The sequence below is a fragment of the Sitophilus oryzae genome, unplaced genomic scaffold (assembly GCF_002938485.1).
Source record: "Sitophilus oryzae breed Bouriz unplaced genomic scaffold, Soryzae_2.0 scaffold_937_pilon_pilon, whole genome shotgun sequence".
In the NCBI taxonomy this organism is placed as follows: domain Eukaryota; kingdom Metazoa; phylum Arthropoda; class Insecta; order Coleoptera; family Curculionidae; genus Sitophilus; species Sitophilus oryzae.
The window spans coordinates 1,269,108-1,282,785 of NW_022147569.1; the positions used below are offsets into that span (position 1 = coordinate 1,269,108).

At 32.2% G+C, this 13,678-nt stretch overlaps 1 protein-coding gene across 1 annotated transcript in view; it reads right to left on the bottom strand.

The window, feature by feature from the left end:
• LOC115890945 (sushi, von Willebrand factor type A, EGF and pentraxin domain-containing protein 1-like) overlaps nucleotides 1–13,678 on the bottom strand; it is an 89,033-nt gene that overhangs the window by 1,034 nt on the left and 74,321 nt on the right. Inside the window, exons 21-28 of the mRNA XM_030911309.1 lie at nucleotides 10,358–10,467; nucleotides 10,131–10,303; nucleotides 5,309–5,526; nucleotides 4,931–5,123; nucleotides 4,585–4,758; nucleotides 2,842–3,018; nucleotides 2,508–2,783; nucleotides 908–1,096 (exon numbers count right to left, since the gene is read on the bottom strand). Of these exons, the coding sequence (XP_030767169.1) occupies nucleotides 908–1,096; nucleotides 2,508–2,783; nucleotides 2,842–3,018; nucleotides 4,585–4,758; nucleotides 4,931–5,123; nucleotides 5,309–5,526; nucleotides 10,131–10,303; nucleotides 10,358–10,467 (1,510 nt within the window). The remainder of the gene's footprint in view (nucleotides 1–907; nucleotides 1,097–2,507; nucleotides 2,784–2,841; nucleotides 3,019–4,584; nucleotides 4,759–4,930; nucleotides 5,124–5,308; nucleotides 5,527–10,130; nucleotides 10,304–10,357; nucleotides 10,468–13,678) is intronic.

The following is a 13,678-nucleotide window of genomic DNA, read 5'->3' on the forward strand; positions in this document are numbered from 1 at the left end:
AATTAAATTTCTTCCGTACCACCTCTTCGAGTGCCTCTCTTAATTTATTAGTTCTTTTGTGCAAACCTTGTTGTTAATCATACCGCATAAAAAAATCTAAAATGGATAGGTCAGATAATCGAGGAGGCCCATTCAATTAGTCCACCTCTTCCTATCCCCTGAGCATAATTATGATATAAATAAATTTTAACATTTCTTTCATTATGGGGGGGGGGGGTCAAAATGAAAGTGATGTTGAACGTATTGATGCGCGAGTATCTACACGCTTTTCTTCATTTGAAAAATGTCAACATTTGAAAATCATATGTCAAGAATGACAGGCTTTAGAAAAAAGTGGAGGACACAGTCTCATGAAGGATGTGATTATCTACAACTTTTATCTGAAATATTTTTTTCTAAAATATATTATAATGGAATTAGGGACAATTTTTAAAATAGCCGAAATATGTTTTTCTCGAAATAGCTAGTAAGCCATGAACTTTTTCGAAAAAAAAGGCGCATATTTATAATCCCACATAACTGCAATTCTTTCCCCATTTAACCGACTCTCTGTCTCCAGTAGTTTCCGAGATACCCATAGAGAACATCGTAGGAAACTCACCCTGTATAGTGAAGACTTTAACTAACGTTTTAACTGATGAACCTAGAAATGTATTCTCTCTCTCTCTCTCTCTCTCTCTCAGAAATGATGATGGACAAAGAATATGGATTATAACCATAGTACCATACGATCGAAAAAAAACAGCGTCAAAGACGGCTGGGGAGTTACAATCCATGATAGTTTTGGCGAGGTCAAGCCCTAGACGTCATTTACTTGGCTATACTCTTCTTTATTTTTTAATGTTTTTTTTTTCGATCATACGTTGTTTCTTTCCTAATGCGACACCGTATAGTTTTTATAACTTACTACTGCATCGAGATTGCATTTTACTCCAACGCCCCAGAATTGTGCATCTAATAATTCCCGTGCCAAACATTTTATATCCTTCTGGACATTCGTAAGTTAGCATGTTACCAGCTTGATATACAGTTACAGATATATCACTGCTCTTTAACACCATATTTTTGAAGGTAGGTACTTCAGGACATATTATAGCTAAAATTAGGATAAACTGTTAAATCCAATAAACATATTAAAATTTATTTTTAATATATACATATTTGTGTATTTTTTCGAAATTGCGTTAAACAAAATAAAGAAGCGTGGATACTATACGTGATATGATAATAGTATATTTATGTAACATCATAATAAAATGTGTTATGTAATATAGAATATATCTGATTTAAAATGAATATTACGCTCAGATGCAAAATACGCAGCGGAAAAAATTTTCGTCAAATTCAAAGTGTTTTATACAAAAATTTTGTTGAAAAAATATACTTTTTCTATTTTTAGACGAATTTCCATGATTTATTTTCATGTTATTATACAAAAAAGTGTTATATACTTTTTTATTTTTAGACGAATTTCCGTGATTTTTCTTCCAACCTGTATATAAATATATGAACTTTAATTCTAAAAATTCTTAAAAAATTTTAGACACTCTATGTAAAGAAGCATTTCTGTAATTTTAGTATTTTAGTTATTCTGTATAAAGTAGTATTTTTTTAATTTATTATTGCAACACAATATCTGATCAATAAATAAACTTTTTAACTAAATAATGAACTTATTAACTAAATAAATAACTTTTTAAATAAATAATATTTTTACTGCAATTTCATAAAATTTAAAATATTTCAAAAACTGTCAGGTTTATGTGTGATAAACCTTAACCAAAATTTACCTTTATTTCAATCGTAGAATCTAAAAATAGAATAATATACAGGATGTTCCATTTAAACAAAACAAAACTGCAATATTTCTGCTTATTTGGGACATTCTGTATCTTGTAAAAATATTCTTAAATTGTAGCTCTAATTGTCCTTCAACGAACCCAAAATACAATTTATAAAAATCTAATCGTTTAGCTACAATACTCCGTGTTATACGTGGTGAACAACCCTGTATATGTCAGTTCATACTGTCAATGAGGCGAGATATATCTAATTGCCTTACGATTTTCCATTCTTCTTTAAGAACCACGCGAATTCATTTAATGCTTGTGATAGGCTGTTTTACACAGTTCAGATAATATGTCAAACATGTTGGACAGTTCAAAGTAGTATAATATAGTTCACAGTAATCACCAAAGGATGTGGCTTTGGTCATAATGCGAAATACCATTAAAAATTAATTATAATTGCAAAAATTGCAAATGGTTGCTGGCAAGTTAATTTTGCTCTTAAAAATTAACCAAGGCATGCATTGACATGGGCCAAAAACTAAAATACTCAGGAGACATGGCTCTGACAGACAATAATGTTTAAGAAAACTTGCTCACTAAATTAGTGCACAAAGTGTTTTAAAGTTAGTCTAAATTGTTTTAATGAATGTTTTAACTCAAAAAAGAAAAGCTTGTTAAAAGTGGAACAAAGTAAAATGCACATTACAGACACTTTACCTTGGCATGTTATATTAGGCTCAGTCCAATACCCATCTATAATGCAAGTAGAAACGTTGACTCCGACAAGTTTATAACCAGGTCGACATTTGTACTCTACATAATCCCTAGAGCCTTTCCGAACCAAGTTCTGAGATTCCTCAAATATATAACCATTCTCTGGTGCAGGAGGAATTAGAGATTCAGAACAACTCAAAGCTGATTTTTTTGGTTTTGCAATCACTGGTAACTCCTGTTTATTTAAAATGCATTTTGCGCTGGTATCGCTCCAAGTGCCTTAAATAACAGTAATTTTAGTCCAAAAAAAAATATTGATAAGATTTAAATATACTACCGTTTTCTAAACAAATCAAAGTAGATGGTCCAACCAGTGTAGCATTATCAAAACATATTATTCTTATTTCCGTTTCCATTTCGACATTAGCTTTAACGTTTTTTACATCTTCGATTAAGTCATCTGTAATTATTCTAATAAATCCATGTTCAATTGTAGGTAAAGTACACTGTGGGGCTGAAAACAGAATTACAATAAATTATATTGAATTTTAGATTAGGTAGTATAACAACATATACTACTAGAAGGTAAAATACTTAAAGCGTTTACTAAAATTTTTATAATACCAACTGCCATAAGTTTAGTACAAATGTATTTGAAGTTCGGAATCGCTTGACTAGCAACATTGGGAACATTAACAGTCTAAGGTAACTACAGGAGAAGCAGCCTCCACAAGTGCCACCATCTCTAGTAAGGGTCGGGAGCCTACCTCTAGACCCAACAGGCCCCCTACACAAGCTACTCTTTCCTCTACCCGGCAGGGGTCAACTAGGCGGGCTGGACGACCCTAAACACTCCTCGAAAAGGGGGAGAGTAAAAGAACGAAGAATCAGACTGGCGCATCTCCACCAAAGGGTAAGAGAGAAAGCAAGATAGAAAAAAAGGCCAGGATGAAAAGCCGTCCAACACCGAGAAGCAACCAGAGACGTATCACCAGCTTTGCCAGAACTCCAGTTTAAGGTCATTGAGTTGGCAAGTCATCAGCTCGAGAGAGCAGGGCCACGGTCAGGTCCTCACAACAGGAATTGATCTCAAATCCAAGGAGGCAATAGAGAAAGAGGTTCGGGACAACACCGGTATCAGGTCTATGGAAAGACCAAGTTAAAAAGGTGGAGAAAATGGAGACAGATCCTCCAGCCTCCACCTCATGGGTACCTTTGCCGGATTCAGGTTATACTCCAAGGAAGTCTAAAGTTTATACTCAGTCTAAAGCATAAAAGGGCCTGAAAGACGCAGAATCTCCTGATTGAAACCTTAGAACTTGGTTTTGCCTGTCTACACCAGATTACTACACGATTATTTAGAGCAGCAGTCAGTAAAATTCGAGTCGCTTGGCTACCAATGGTACCAATATCTAGAGCGTATGGCACCATAGAGTTAAAAATTTATGGCACACTCTTGAAACAAATAAATAATGATAATTTTTTAAAACTTTGAGGATCTTTACATGTACAAAGAATGACGATCGAATTTCATGTAATAAGGTTAAATACTTTCTTTATAAAGAGATATCTTTAAAGAATCTCTAGTATATTAGTTGGTATTAAGTCAACCATATGCCGGGTCCAGACCAAGGCGACAAAGAGTAAACACGATTTTGAGACAAAAACAAGACAAACTTGCGACAAAAAATAGGAAATTCTGACAAGACAAACTTGAGACAAATTGTCCACACCTCAAGGATAAAAGTACAACAAAGTCAAAAGTTTAGTTGTTGCGAATGAGTTTTATTAACCATGTGTGATTTCACTGGTCTCCTACTGTTGGCAGCATACGCCATCCACACTGCGCCGACAACTTGTAAAATATACGAACAAAACATAGACACTTTGATCTTTACCGACTCGAGACGGGACATTGAAAAGTCTCTGAATTTTGAAACAAAACAAAAATGAGACAAAAATGTCGCAGAAATGTATTGGATTTGTCACAATTTTGTCATAAAACATGAATGTCTCCATCTTGTCGTTGTTTTGTCTGCTTGGTCTGGACCCGGCAAGATACACATACAAATCAACTTACCAACACACTGCGGTTTCTCAGGATACCACGTACCATCTGCTCTACAAGTAATTGACATACTTCCTACCATTTGATATCCAGAATAACACTGGAATATTACTTTACTATTATAGAAGAAATCATTCCCTATGAAAAATGCATTCTTCACAAAACCGGGATATCCACAATATTTTACTAAAACAAAAAAAAAGTTAAAGCTGGAAAAAAAGTTATCATAATTTATTAAGATATGAGACTCTTTTTTTAAAATATGTTTTACAATTTATAATCAACAAATTTAGTAAACGTATGCATTTTTGACTGCAACTATCAAACCGTATCTTGTATTAAGAGTATTAGCACTCACTTCTACAATAAGGGTCATCGAGTTCTTCCCATTTAGAGGTCTTCATACATTTGCGTCCGTTCTCAAATTTTTTATTACTTAATTCATATCCTTCGTTGCATGAGTAAAATGCAGTGTTGTCAATTATGTTTATTAGACCGTTGTACATAATATGAGGTTCTTTGCACTTTTGACAAAATGATGAATTTAGTCTCTAAAATAGTAATAAATGGAAGTCATGTACATAAATTATAAATAGAATAATACTGCAACATGTATATAATTATTAATGCATAGTACTCATTTTAAAGCAAGTAATTTATATATCTACTTCTCTCTCGTAAATATTATTTAAGCAATATATTTTAAATTAAATATCCTTTAGCTGCTCTCTAATACCTGGACATTTCCTTTAATATGTTCTTGTATTTCAGGCCATGCATACAGATCACCTAGAATAGAGTCACTACAATCATTTAGATGTGTTAAAATTTCAGTCTCGTTTAATTTCCTTGACCAAATATCGATGTATGCCATATTTCCTACAAATGTCTGGGACTGACTGAATTTGCCTCCTATATCATCTTGCTCTTGACCAATAACTAAATATCCGTTACCTAAAAAATAATATAGTTTTATAAAAGTAATGCACAATATGCCTTAACTATCGTGATTGTAGTGCTTATAGGGAAATGGATCGAATTCCACTATATTAGACATAGTTAAATTTAAAACTAATTTTTACAAAATTCAAATAAATTATTTTTATTATATATTTAAACTGAAATATAGAGAGCGTCACTTAAATACAATGTAAGTTCAATAATTATTTTATGTGGTTGTATATTTCGATCTTCGATGGAAACCTATTACTTCCTTTTAATTAAAAAAAATATGTTGAATATTTTATATTTTTCCTAATATTTTCTAGGAAAATTTAAAAAAAATGTTTAGTGCTTTGTGGTTTGCATTTTTCTGTATTTTTGTTCGTTTATAAGTTCCCAATAATTTTAATTTTCAACACAAAAATTTCAAATATTTAGTTTATTCATGTCAGTGTGTGAACCGTTTGCTAATACCGTATAGCTAGCAGTAAGCTCTAGAGGTGTGTAGTTCGTGAACTAACCAGTTCCAATGACACCGGAACGAAAGGAACTAGTTCCCGGTTTCTCAAAGGATTAGTTCCTAAGAACCTATTCCGGGGATCGATATATAACAATATGCGGCGACGGATTGGCGAGGGCGATCGTAGCCGGATGCTAGGCGGGAGTGTCAGCCGTATGTTACCGGTCCCGGACCGAAAGGACTGAAATGAACTAGAGGAACTAATTAAAAAACTAGTTCACGGCAAAGGTTCACGGGAATCTATTCAGTCCACAGATCCGAGATAAAATACAATGCGCCGACGATGGATCCGGCCTTGTCTATTGCCGCGGCCGGCGTAATTATCACAGAAAATTGTCGTGGATACTGCTTTTAATTTTTAGTTTGTTCTTTGAATATTTTATGGGAATGTTTCACTTTAGGTCCCTAAAATCAAGGAATATCTTATAAAACGAAGTAGATATTCTGACTTTTTAGACAACTTGTATATGCTTGTTTTTAACATACGCAATTACACTTCTCGTTATATTTCGAGCATTAAAAAAATTATATAGATCATACTGTGAATAGTTCTTATAACGAAACCCATGAGCAAGCAACGAGGATGTCAATGTTGGTCGGGAACTAATGTAAACTAAAGCCCTAGTTCAAGGAACTATTCCTCTGGGGGAACTAGAACTAAGAAACTAGAATTCCCATCTCTAGTAAGCGCCATTAAAAAATGAAGAGTAGTACGGGCTAAGTAAATGACATCTAGGGCTTGACTGCGTCAAAATTATCATCGATTGTCATCCCCAGCCGTTTTTTTTCGATCGTATGGTACAATATAATCGAAAATAAAACGGCGTCAGCGATGGCTATGAGATAAAGATCGCTGTCATTTTATACAGGGTGGCGCACCTCATTGGCCTCGGTTGATTATACGAAAACGGAAAGATGTAGAAACAAAATATTTTATGGGTATATGTGGGGAGGTAATGTGTACAATTTAAAATTATTTTGAAATATACAGGGTGTTTCAGAACTAAGATCCATACCAAAGTTATATTTTTTCTTATGGAACATCCAGTATTTTATTTCATTTTTGGATTCTTAGGCCAAAAAAAGGTATTTATTATAAGGGTTAAATATGTTTAAAATCTTTGGTTTTTGAGGTATTCACGATACACATAAACATGTTTACGTGTATCGTGGAGGTATTAAAAGATATTTAAATTTGCATGCTACAATAGAATATATTATTAACACCCTGTACATTACTTTTCAGAATTAGTTCTTGTGCTGAGTTTAAAGGTAGAGAAAGAAACTTTACAGAAAAATATTATTCCTTCCTTAAATGTATACAAGGGTATCAAAAATTGCTGGTCTATTTTAAATATTTATTTTACATAAAAACTTCGTTATTTCAAATGCAACACTATGTATTTTTTTAAATATGTCAAAGCAGATTTAAATGCTCTTTCAAACTATATTAGGGTTTCCTATACCTATCTGGCTCAGATTTTGAAGAAAAAGCGATTTTTCAATAAAATTGCAATCAAGATGGCTACTATTATCATGGCATGTTTCTAGTGACAGTTAGTAGCTATTTTCAAAATCGAAATTAGTTATGGACTTATTTAAATTTATACCTGTTTACTTTTATTTAATTTATCTACAATAGTTTAATAAATAATATTTATTAAATATGTGTTTATTATTCTATCAAGAAAAACGAAGAAGTAGTTCTTTGAATTATTTGACGTTGACTTATAGATATATGGATTTTCTATAAAATAGCCAATTACGGCAAATTCATTTAATTCACTTCCAACGACAGGTTTCTGCCTAATACGTTTTTTATAAACCACACTACCAGCTCTGCGAAATAGGACAAGAAGTTTCTCAAAGAAACGCTTATCAGGAAGATTCCTATTTGGGCACACTATTTTTGAGCATAAGTCCTTGAGGACAAGAAGCAATTTTCCTCACAAAATAATATCACTAATAACATATCTATTCATACCGCCAGCAGATACTGCTTTATTTTTCTTGATAAAATAATGAATACTTACTTATTAAACTATTGTAAGTAAATTTATGTAAACTGTTATAAATTATAAATATTAATGTCCATAAAGTAATGTCAACTTTGAAAATAGTTACTAACTGTTCCTAGAAAATTGCCATGGTGACACCAGCCTTCTTGATTGCAATTTTATTTAAAAATCGCTTTTTATTCAAAATCTGAGCTAGATAGGTCTAGGAAACCCTAATATAGTTTGAAATAGCATTTGAATCTGCTTTGATTTATTTAAAAAAATACAGGGTGTTGCCTTTGAAATAACGAAGATTTTATATAAAATATATCCTTAAAATAGATCAGCAATTTTTGATAGCCCTGTATAAATTTAAGGAACCAATACCATTTTTCAGTAAAGTTTATTTCTCTACCTTTAAACTCAGCATAAGAACTAATTCTGAAAAGTAAAGTACAGGGTGTTCGCTCTATTCTATTGTAGCATGCAAATTTAAATATCTTTAAATATCTCAAAAACCAAAGATTTTTAACATATTTAACCCTTATAATAAATGCCTTTTTTGGGCCCAAGAATCCAAAAATAAAATAAAATACCGGGTGTTCCATAAGAAAAAATATAACTTTGGTATGGATCTTAGTTCTGAAACATCCTGTATATTTCAAAATAATTTTAAATTGTGCACATTGTCTCCCCACATATACCCATAATATATTTTGTTTCTACATCTTTCCGTTTTCGTATAATCAACCGAGGCGAATGAGGTGAGCCACCCTGTATATAAAATTACATCGGGAATGTCATCGACCGTAATTTCCAAAACAACTGAACGCCGTTCTTTTCGATCATACGTAGTAATAATTGTGGAATATCGCACACTACTTGCTGTTTACGCACACTGATACTATTTTACAGTTATTTTCAATTAAAAGAATAATGAAGCTTTTCTTATCGGCATATTACGACGTATTTTCAATATTATAGTAAATTCAGGTTTTTACACAATACTATACTTACCCATTACTTTTTTAAATATTTCGTTTACCATGAGAATTTAACAATGTAAGATTATTTTTGGGATGTTTACGAAAATCCCTTTAATCTCACAAAATAGTTTAACGTAAAACAGTTGACTGAAAGAATTGAGAAGATATGCAACCTAATGGGCGAATTCATGACAAGGCTAATTTGATTTCCCCTTACATGTCAAGAGTGATATACGGTGGGGACACCAATCGTTCTGCGGTCAACGCATAAAACAATTATTTTCTCTAAATCGGCCAGCAAAGCCATATCGAAGACGGTGTGGATCTAAAAGCGACAGTGCTGCCATAGTGTAATATCGGCGTTTATAAATTGAAAATTTGTTCGTGTTAAACATAGAACAAACAACACAAATAAAAATTCTATTATAGGTATTGAATATGTCATATGATCGAAAAAAGTAGTTTAGTTGGCTTGGAAATGACGATTATTGACATTTACCATAATAGTTTACATATAAAATAACAGCGATCTTCATTTCCAAGCGAACTTTGTTTAATTTTAACAAGGCCGTTCTTTGTTTAATCATATAATATTATATTAAATTGTTTAATGATAGAAAATCCGTAGTAATTAATGTACTGTACCCAAAATCCGTAAATCTACGGATTAATCAGTAGTTCTGGCAACAATGTTTCTGGCAACCACTCATTCTAACGACTGAAAGCAGAACTACGGTACTACGGTACAGTATTCTTTGTTCGCTGTGCTTTAAACAACGCTGTATCAGCGCCCAGCGACGCAGAGCTAAACTAAATATCGGACAGGCTGACGGTAACACCAGCGACAGCTCGAACAAGTTTTGTGCCACGAAATCGCCCAAAAGGTTGCGCATCTTATTTCTTCAATCAACGGCAAAACATTTATTGAACATATTCATGAAGTAGTTATTTGTTAGCGTTTTCAGGTTGCCACTGTGAATCTAGATAGATAAGGATGAACAATAACCTGCTACAACACGTTAAAAAATATTTGCTAACAAGTACAGTCAATTCAGTACTTAAATACTTGCAGTTATTTAAGACACCGTGTATAATATCCTGTCTGTAACTAACCTTCTATTTTAGAACCAGAAGCTAAATTTCTTCCGCTATTGATCAGACTTCCGTCGACAAAAATTTGATATTCGCCATTTACACTCTGCCACGCAGCACAAATATGATGCCAATAACCATCGTTTAGAAGTACATCGGTTACAATGTATTCTTTATTGACATAGAGTACTAATCTAAAACAAAAATTGATGCAATTATTCATACCAATTTTTTAAAATACTGTTTACCCGGTATAATCAGTTAATGTGAAGACATTGTCAGAGGATCGAGTAGCGTAAGACAATAATGTTCCATAGTTAACACTATCTGTTGTTTGAATCCATAAACAAGCAGTAATCTGAAAATTATTTAGTCATCTATTAAAAATATCAAAAAAACAAATGATATATTATTGTTAAATTTGTTTAAAAAAAATTGGGGGACGCCGGGAGGCACGTATAGCTGCCCATACTAAAACGTGTTAATAAAAAGTTGGTAGGCAGTTCTTTTAGTTTCAATTATCTCAAAAACTGCGACATTGACTGATTTTGATGTTATTACAAATTTTGTTGCAAATATTATTCCTAATCATAAACTGAAAATCGCGTTTCGCTAGCTACTGTAATTTTGGAGTTACGATTTTTAAAATTTTTAACCCCCTCCCATACCACCTTACCAACCACCAACCCCCACCAAAAACTAATGGCCAGATTCTCGGGTGCCACAGTATTTTTGTGCCAAATTTGGTTAAAATCGGTTTAGCGGTTTTTGAGTTATCGTGTTACAGACGGACAGACAGACAGACAGACAGACACCATGAAAATATTTTGTATTTAGGTCATTTATGACCCAAATAACTCATTTTGAGTGAAATTAAAAAACTTTTTTTTGCCGATCTTAATAGCCTACCATACCTGTTGGTATGGTCGGCTAAAAATAAGATATGAAGAACAAAGAGAATTGGAATTTTAATTTTTTAATAATCTATACACTTCAACACACTTTCCAAATAGGCCAGTCAATCTGGAGGTTGAGGTGGAAAAAATTAGTAACCATCCGATCTCAACGGGAATATGTAGATAATGATCTCCTATTTAACCACTCAAAAGTCCCATTCGGTTCCATATAGTTTGAAAAAAACCGCCGCTATCTTGGATTTTTTCTTTTTTTTCAAATATCGCCTTTTTTCGAAAAAACTAAAGATATGTATTTTGTAGAGAATTAAATTTAGAATATTTTACCTGCAATTTTACCTTCAATCATTTTTTTTTTCTAAAATAAATAGTAATAGAAATTTTTACTATACGTTTTATAAATTTTCCAGTTTTTTTAAACCAATTACATCAGCTATAATTTTTGCGTTAACAGTATAGTGTTAGTGTTAGATAAACCAAGTATAAATTAAAAATAACGTTTAAATATTATTTATTAAAAAAATTATGTTAAAAAAATAATTATTAAATTAAAGTTATTAAATAAAATCTACTATGACGTCATCCTGAGCGTCATTTTCGTCCTCAACTAAAATACAAAAGTTTATGCAACTGATTCCGTAGCGTTGACCATTTTTTTAGAATTTAGAATGAGTGGGAAGGGGGTTAATCACTTCGACCTTACAGATCCATTGTGTCCCCCTTTCTTGAATCATAACTCATCATACAGTCCCAGGGCTTTGACAAAAGCCAGTATCTGGGACGGTTTTATAGAGGGTAGTTCTCCATCTCCAATATCAGTCGTACCAAAATTCATGGCACGAATGGTTGTCGTCTCGGCGCACTCAGTGATGAGGTGTAGCGTTGACCATACTTTGAAAAGTATGGTCAACGCTACTTTCAAAAGTGAACATTTGAAACATTTGAAACATTTAAGAGCCAGTTTTCTACAGGAGCGATTTTTAGAGCACTGATTCTCTTTGCAATTGTAAAATATTAATTTTAGTAGGTCAGGAGGTGCCACATCTTCTGTTGATTGAATAGGTGTCAGATTGCCTTTTTGGTCTTTCTTTCACCCATATTGTAAAGGATCTAAGTTGTTACCAATCCATTCTTGAATCTAAAAAATACAACTTATAACATTTCCTATAATAGATATATTTTTACAGTTACCTGAAAGTGTATCCTGAGTAAATGAAGTTTTGCAGAGTTCTCAGTTGGAGGCAAATTAGCTAAATTAAAGGTAGTCTTAAGGGCTTGTCTTGATGTAATCCTATTGTATAGAGTGTATCTCAGATAGTTAATATATTTAATATATGTAGCTTGGGCCACTGCCATATAGCTTTAAAAGATAATTTAATCCTGACTGAAACAAGTCATCTTTGTTAGGATTTTTTTCTAAAAGTATGTCGAGGTATTAACAAAGATCCTCATCTTTTTTCAGTACCGACAGGCACATTTTTGACATGTTTCTGTCGGAATTAAATTATCTTTTAAAGCTATATCACTGTGCAAGCTATATTAAACATATGAACCATATGAGAATCCCTTAAGACTATCTTTAATTTAGCTAATTTGCCTCCAACTGAGAGAACTCTGCTAAACTCCATTCACTCAGGACATATTTTCAGGTAACTGTAAAGATATATATATATATATATATATATATATATATATATATATATATATATATATATATATATATATATATATATATATATATATATATATATATATATATATATATATATATATATATAAAAATTATAGGAAATTCAATCAACAGATGTGGCGCGGCGCCTCCTGACCTACTAAAATTATTTTTTTGCAATTGCAAAGAGAGTCAGTGCTCTAAAAATTGCTCTTGTAGAAAACTGGGTTTTGAATGTTGTTCAAAGTGTGGTCAGTGCTACGGAATCAGTTGCATAAACTTTTGTATTTTAGTTGAGGCTAAAATGACGCTCAGGATGCCGTCATAACAGATTTTATTTAATAACTTTAATTTAATAATAATTTTTTTAACAATAATTTTATTTTTTAAATTTTATTTTTTATTATTTTTTAAATAAATGTTTACTTGGTTTATCTATATTAACACTATACTGTTAACGCAAACATTATAGCTGATTGGTTTAAAAAACCTGGAAAATTTATAAACCGTATAGTAAAAAATTGCTCTATCTCTATTACTATTTATCTCAGAAAAGAAAAAGGATGAAAGTAAAATATTCTAAATTTAGTTCTCTACAAAAAAACATATCTTTAGTTTTTTAGAAAAAAGTTATGCAAACGGAGATATTTGAAAAAAACGAACAAATCCAAGATAGCGGCGGTTTTTTTCAAAGTTCTCCCACTGGGACCGAATGAGACTTTTGAGGGGTTAAATAGGAGATCATTATCTTGTAGCGTTTTTTTAAAACATTATCACTGCGAACGGCAGCTTTTCGTTGGTAGAGCAGTCGTGGATAAGGTATTTCACTGGAAAGAAACTAATTAACAATAATAACTCGAAATTATAAATATTGGGCGCCAGGCATGTACAGAGAAAGAAAACACAGTTGTATATTACTTAAAACTAATGACTATATTTATTCATGATGTTCTTAGATGGTACATGATATTGTAGAGTTCTAATAA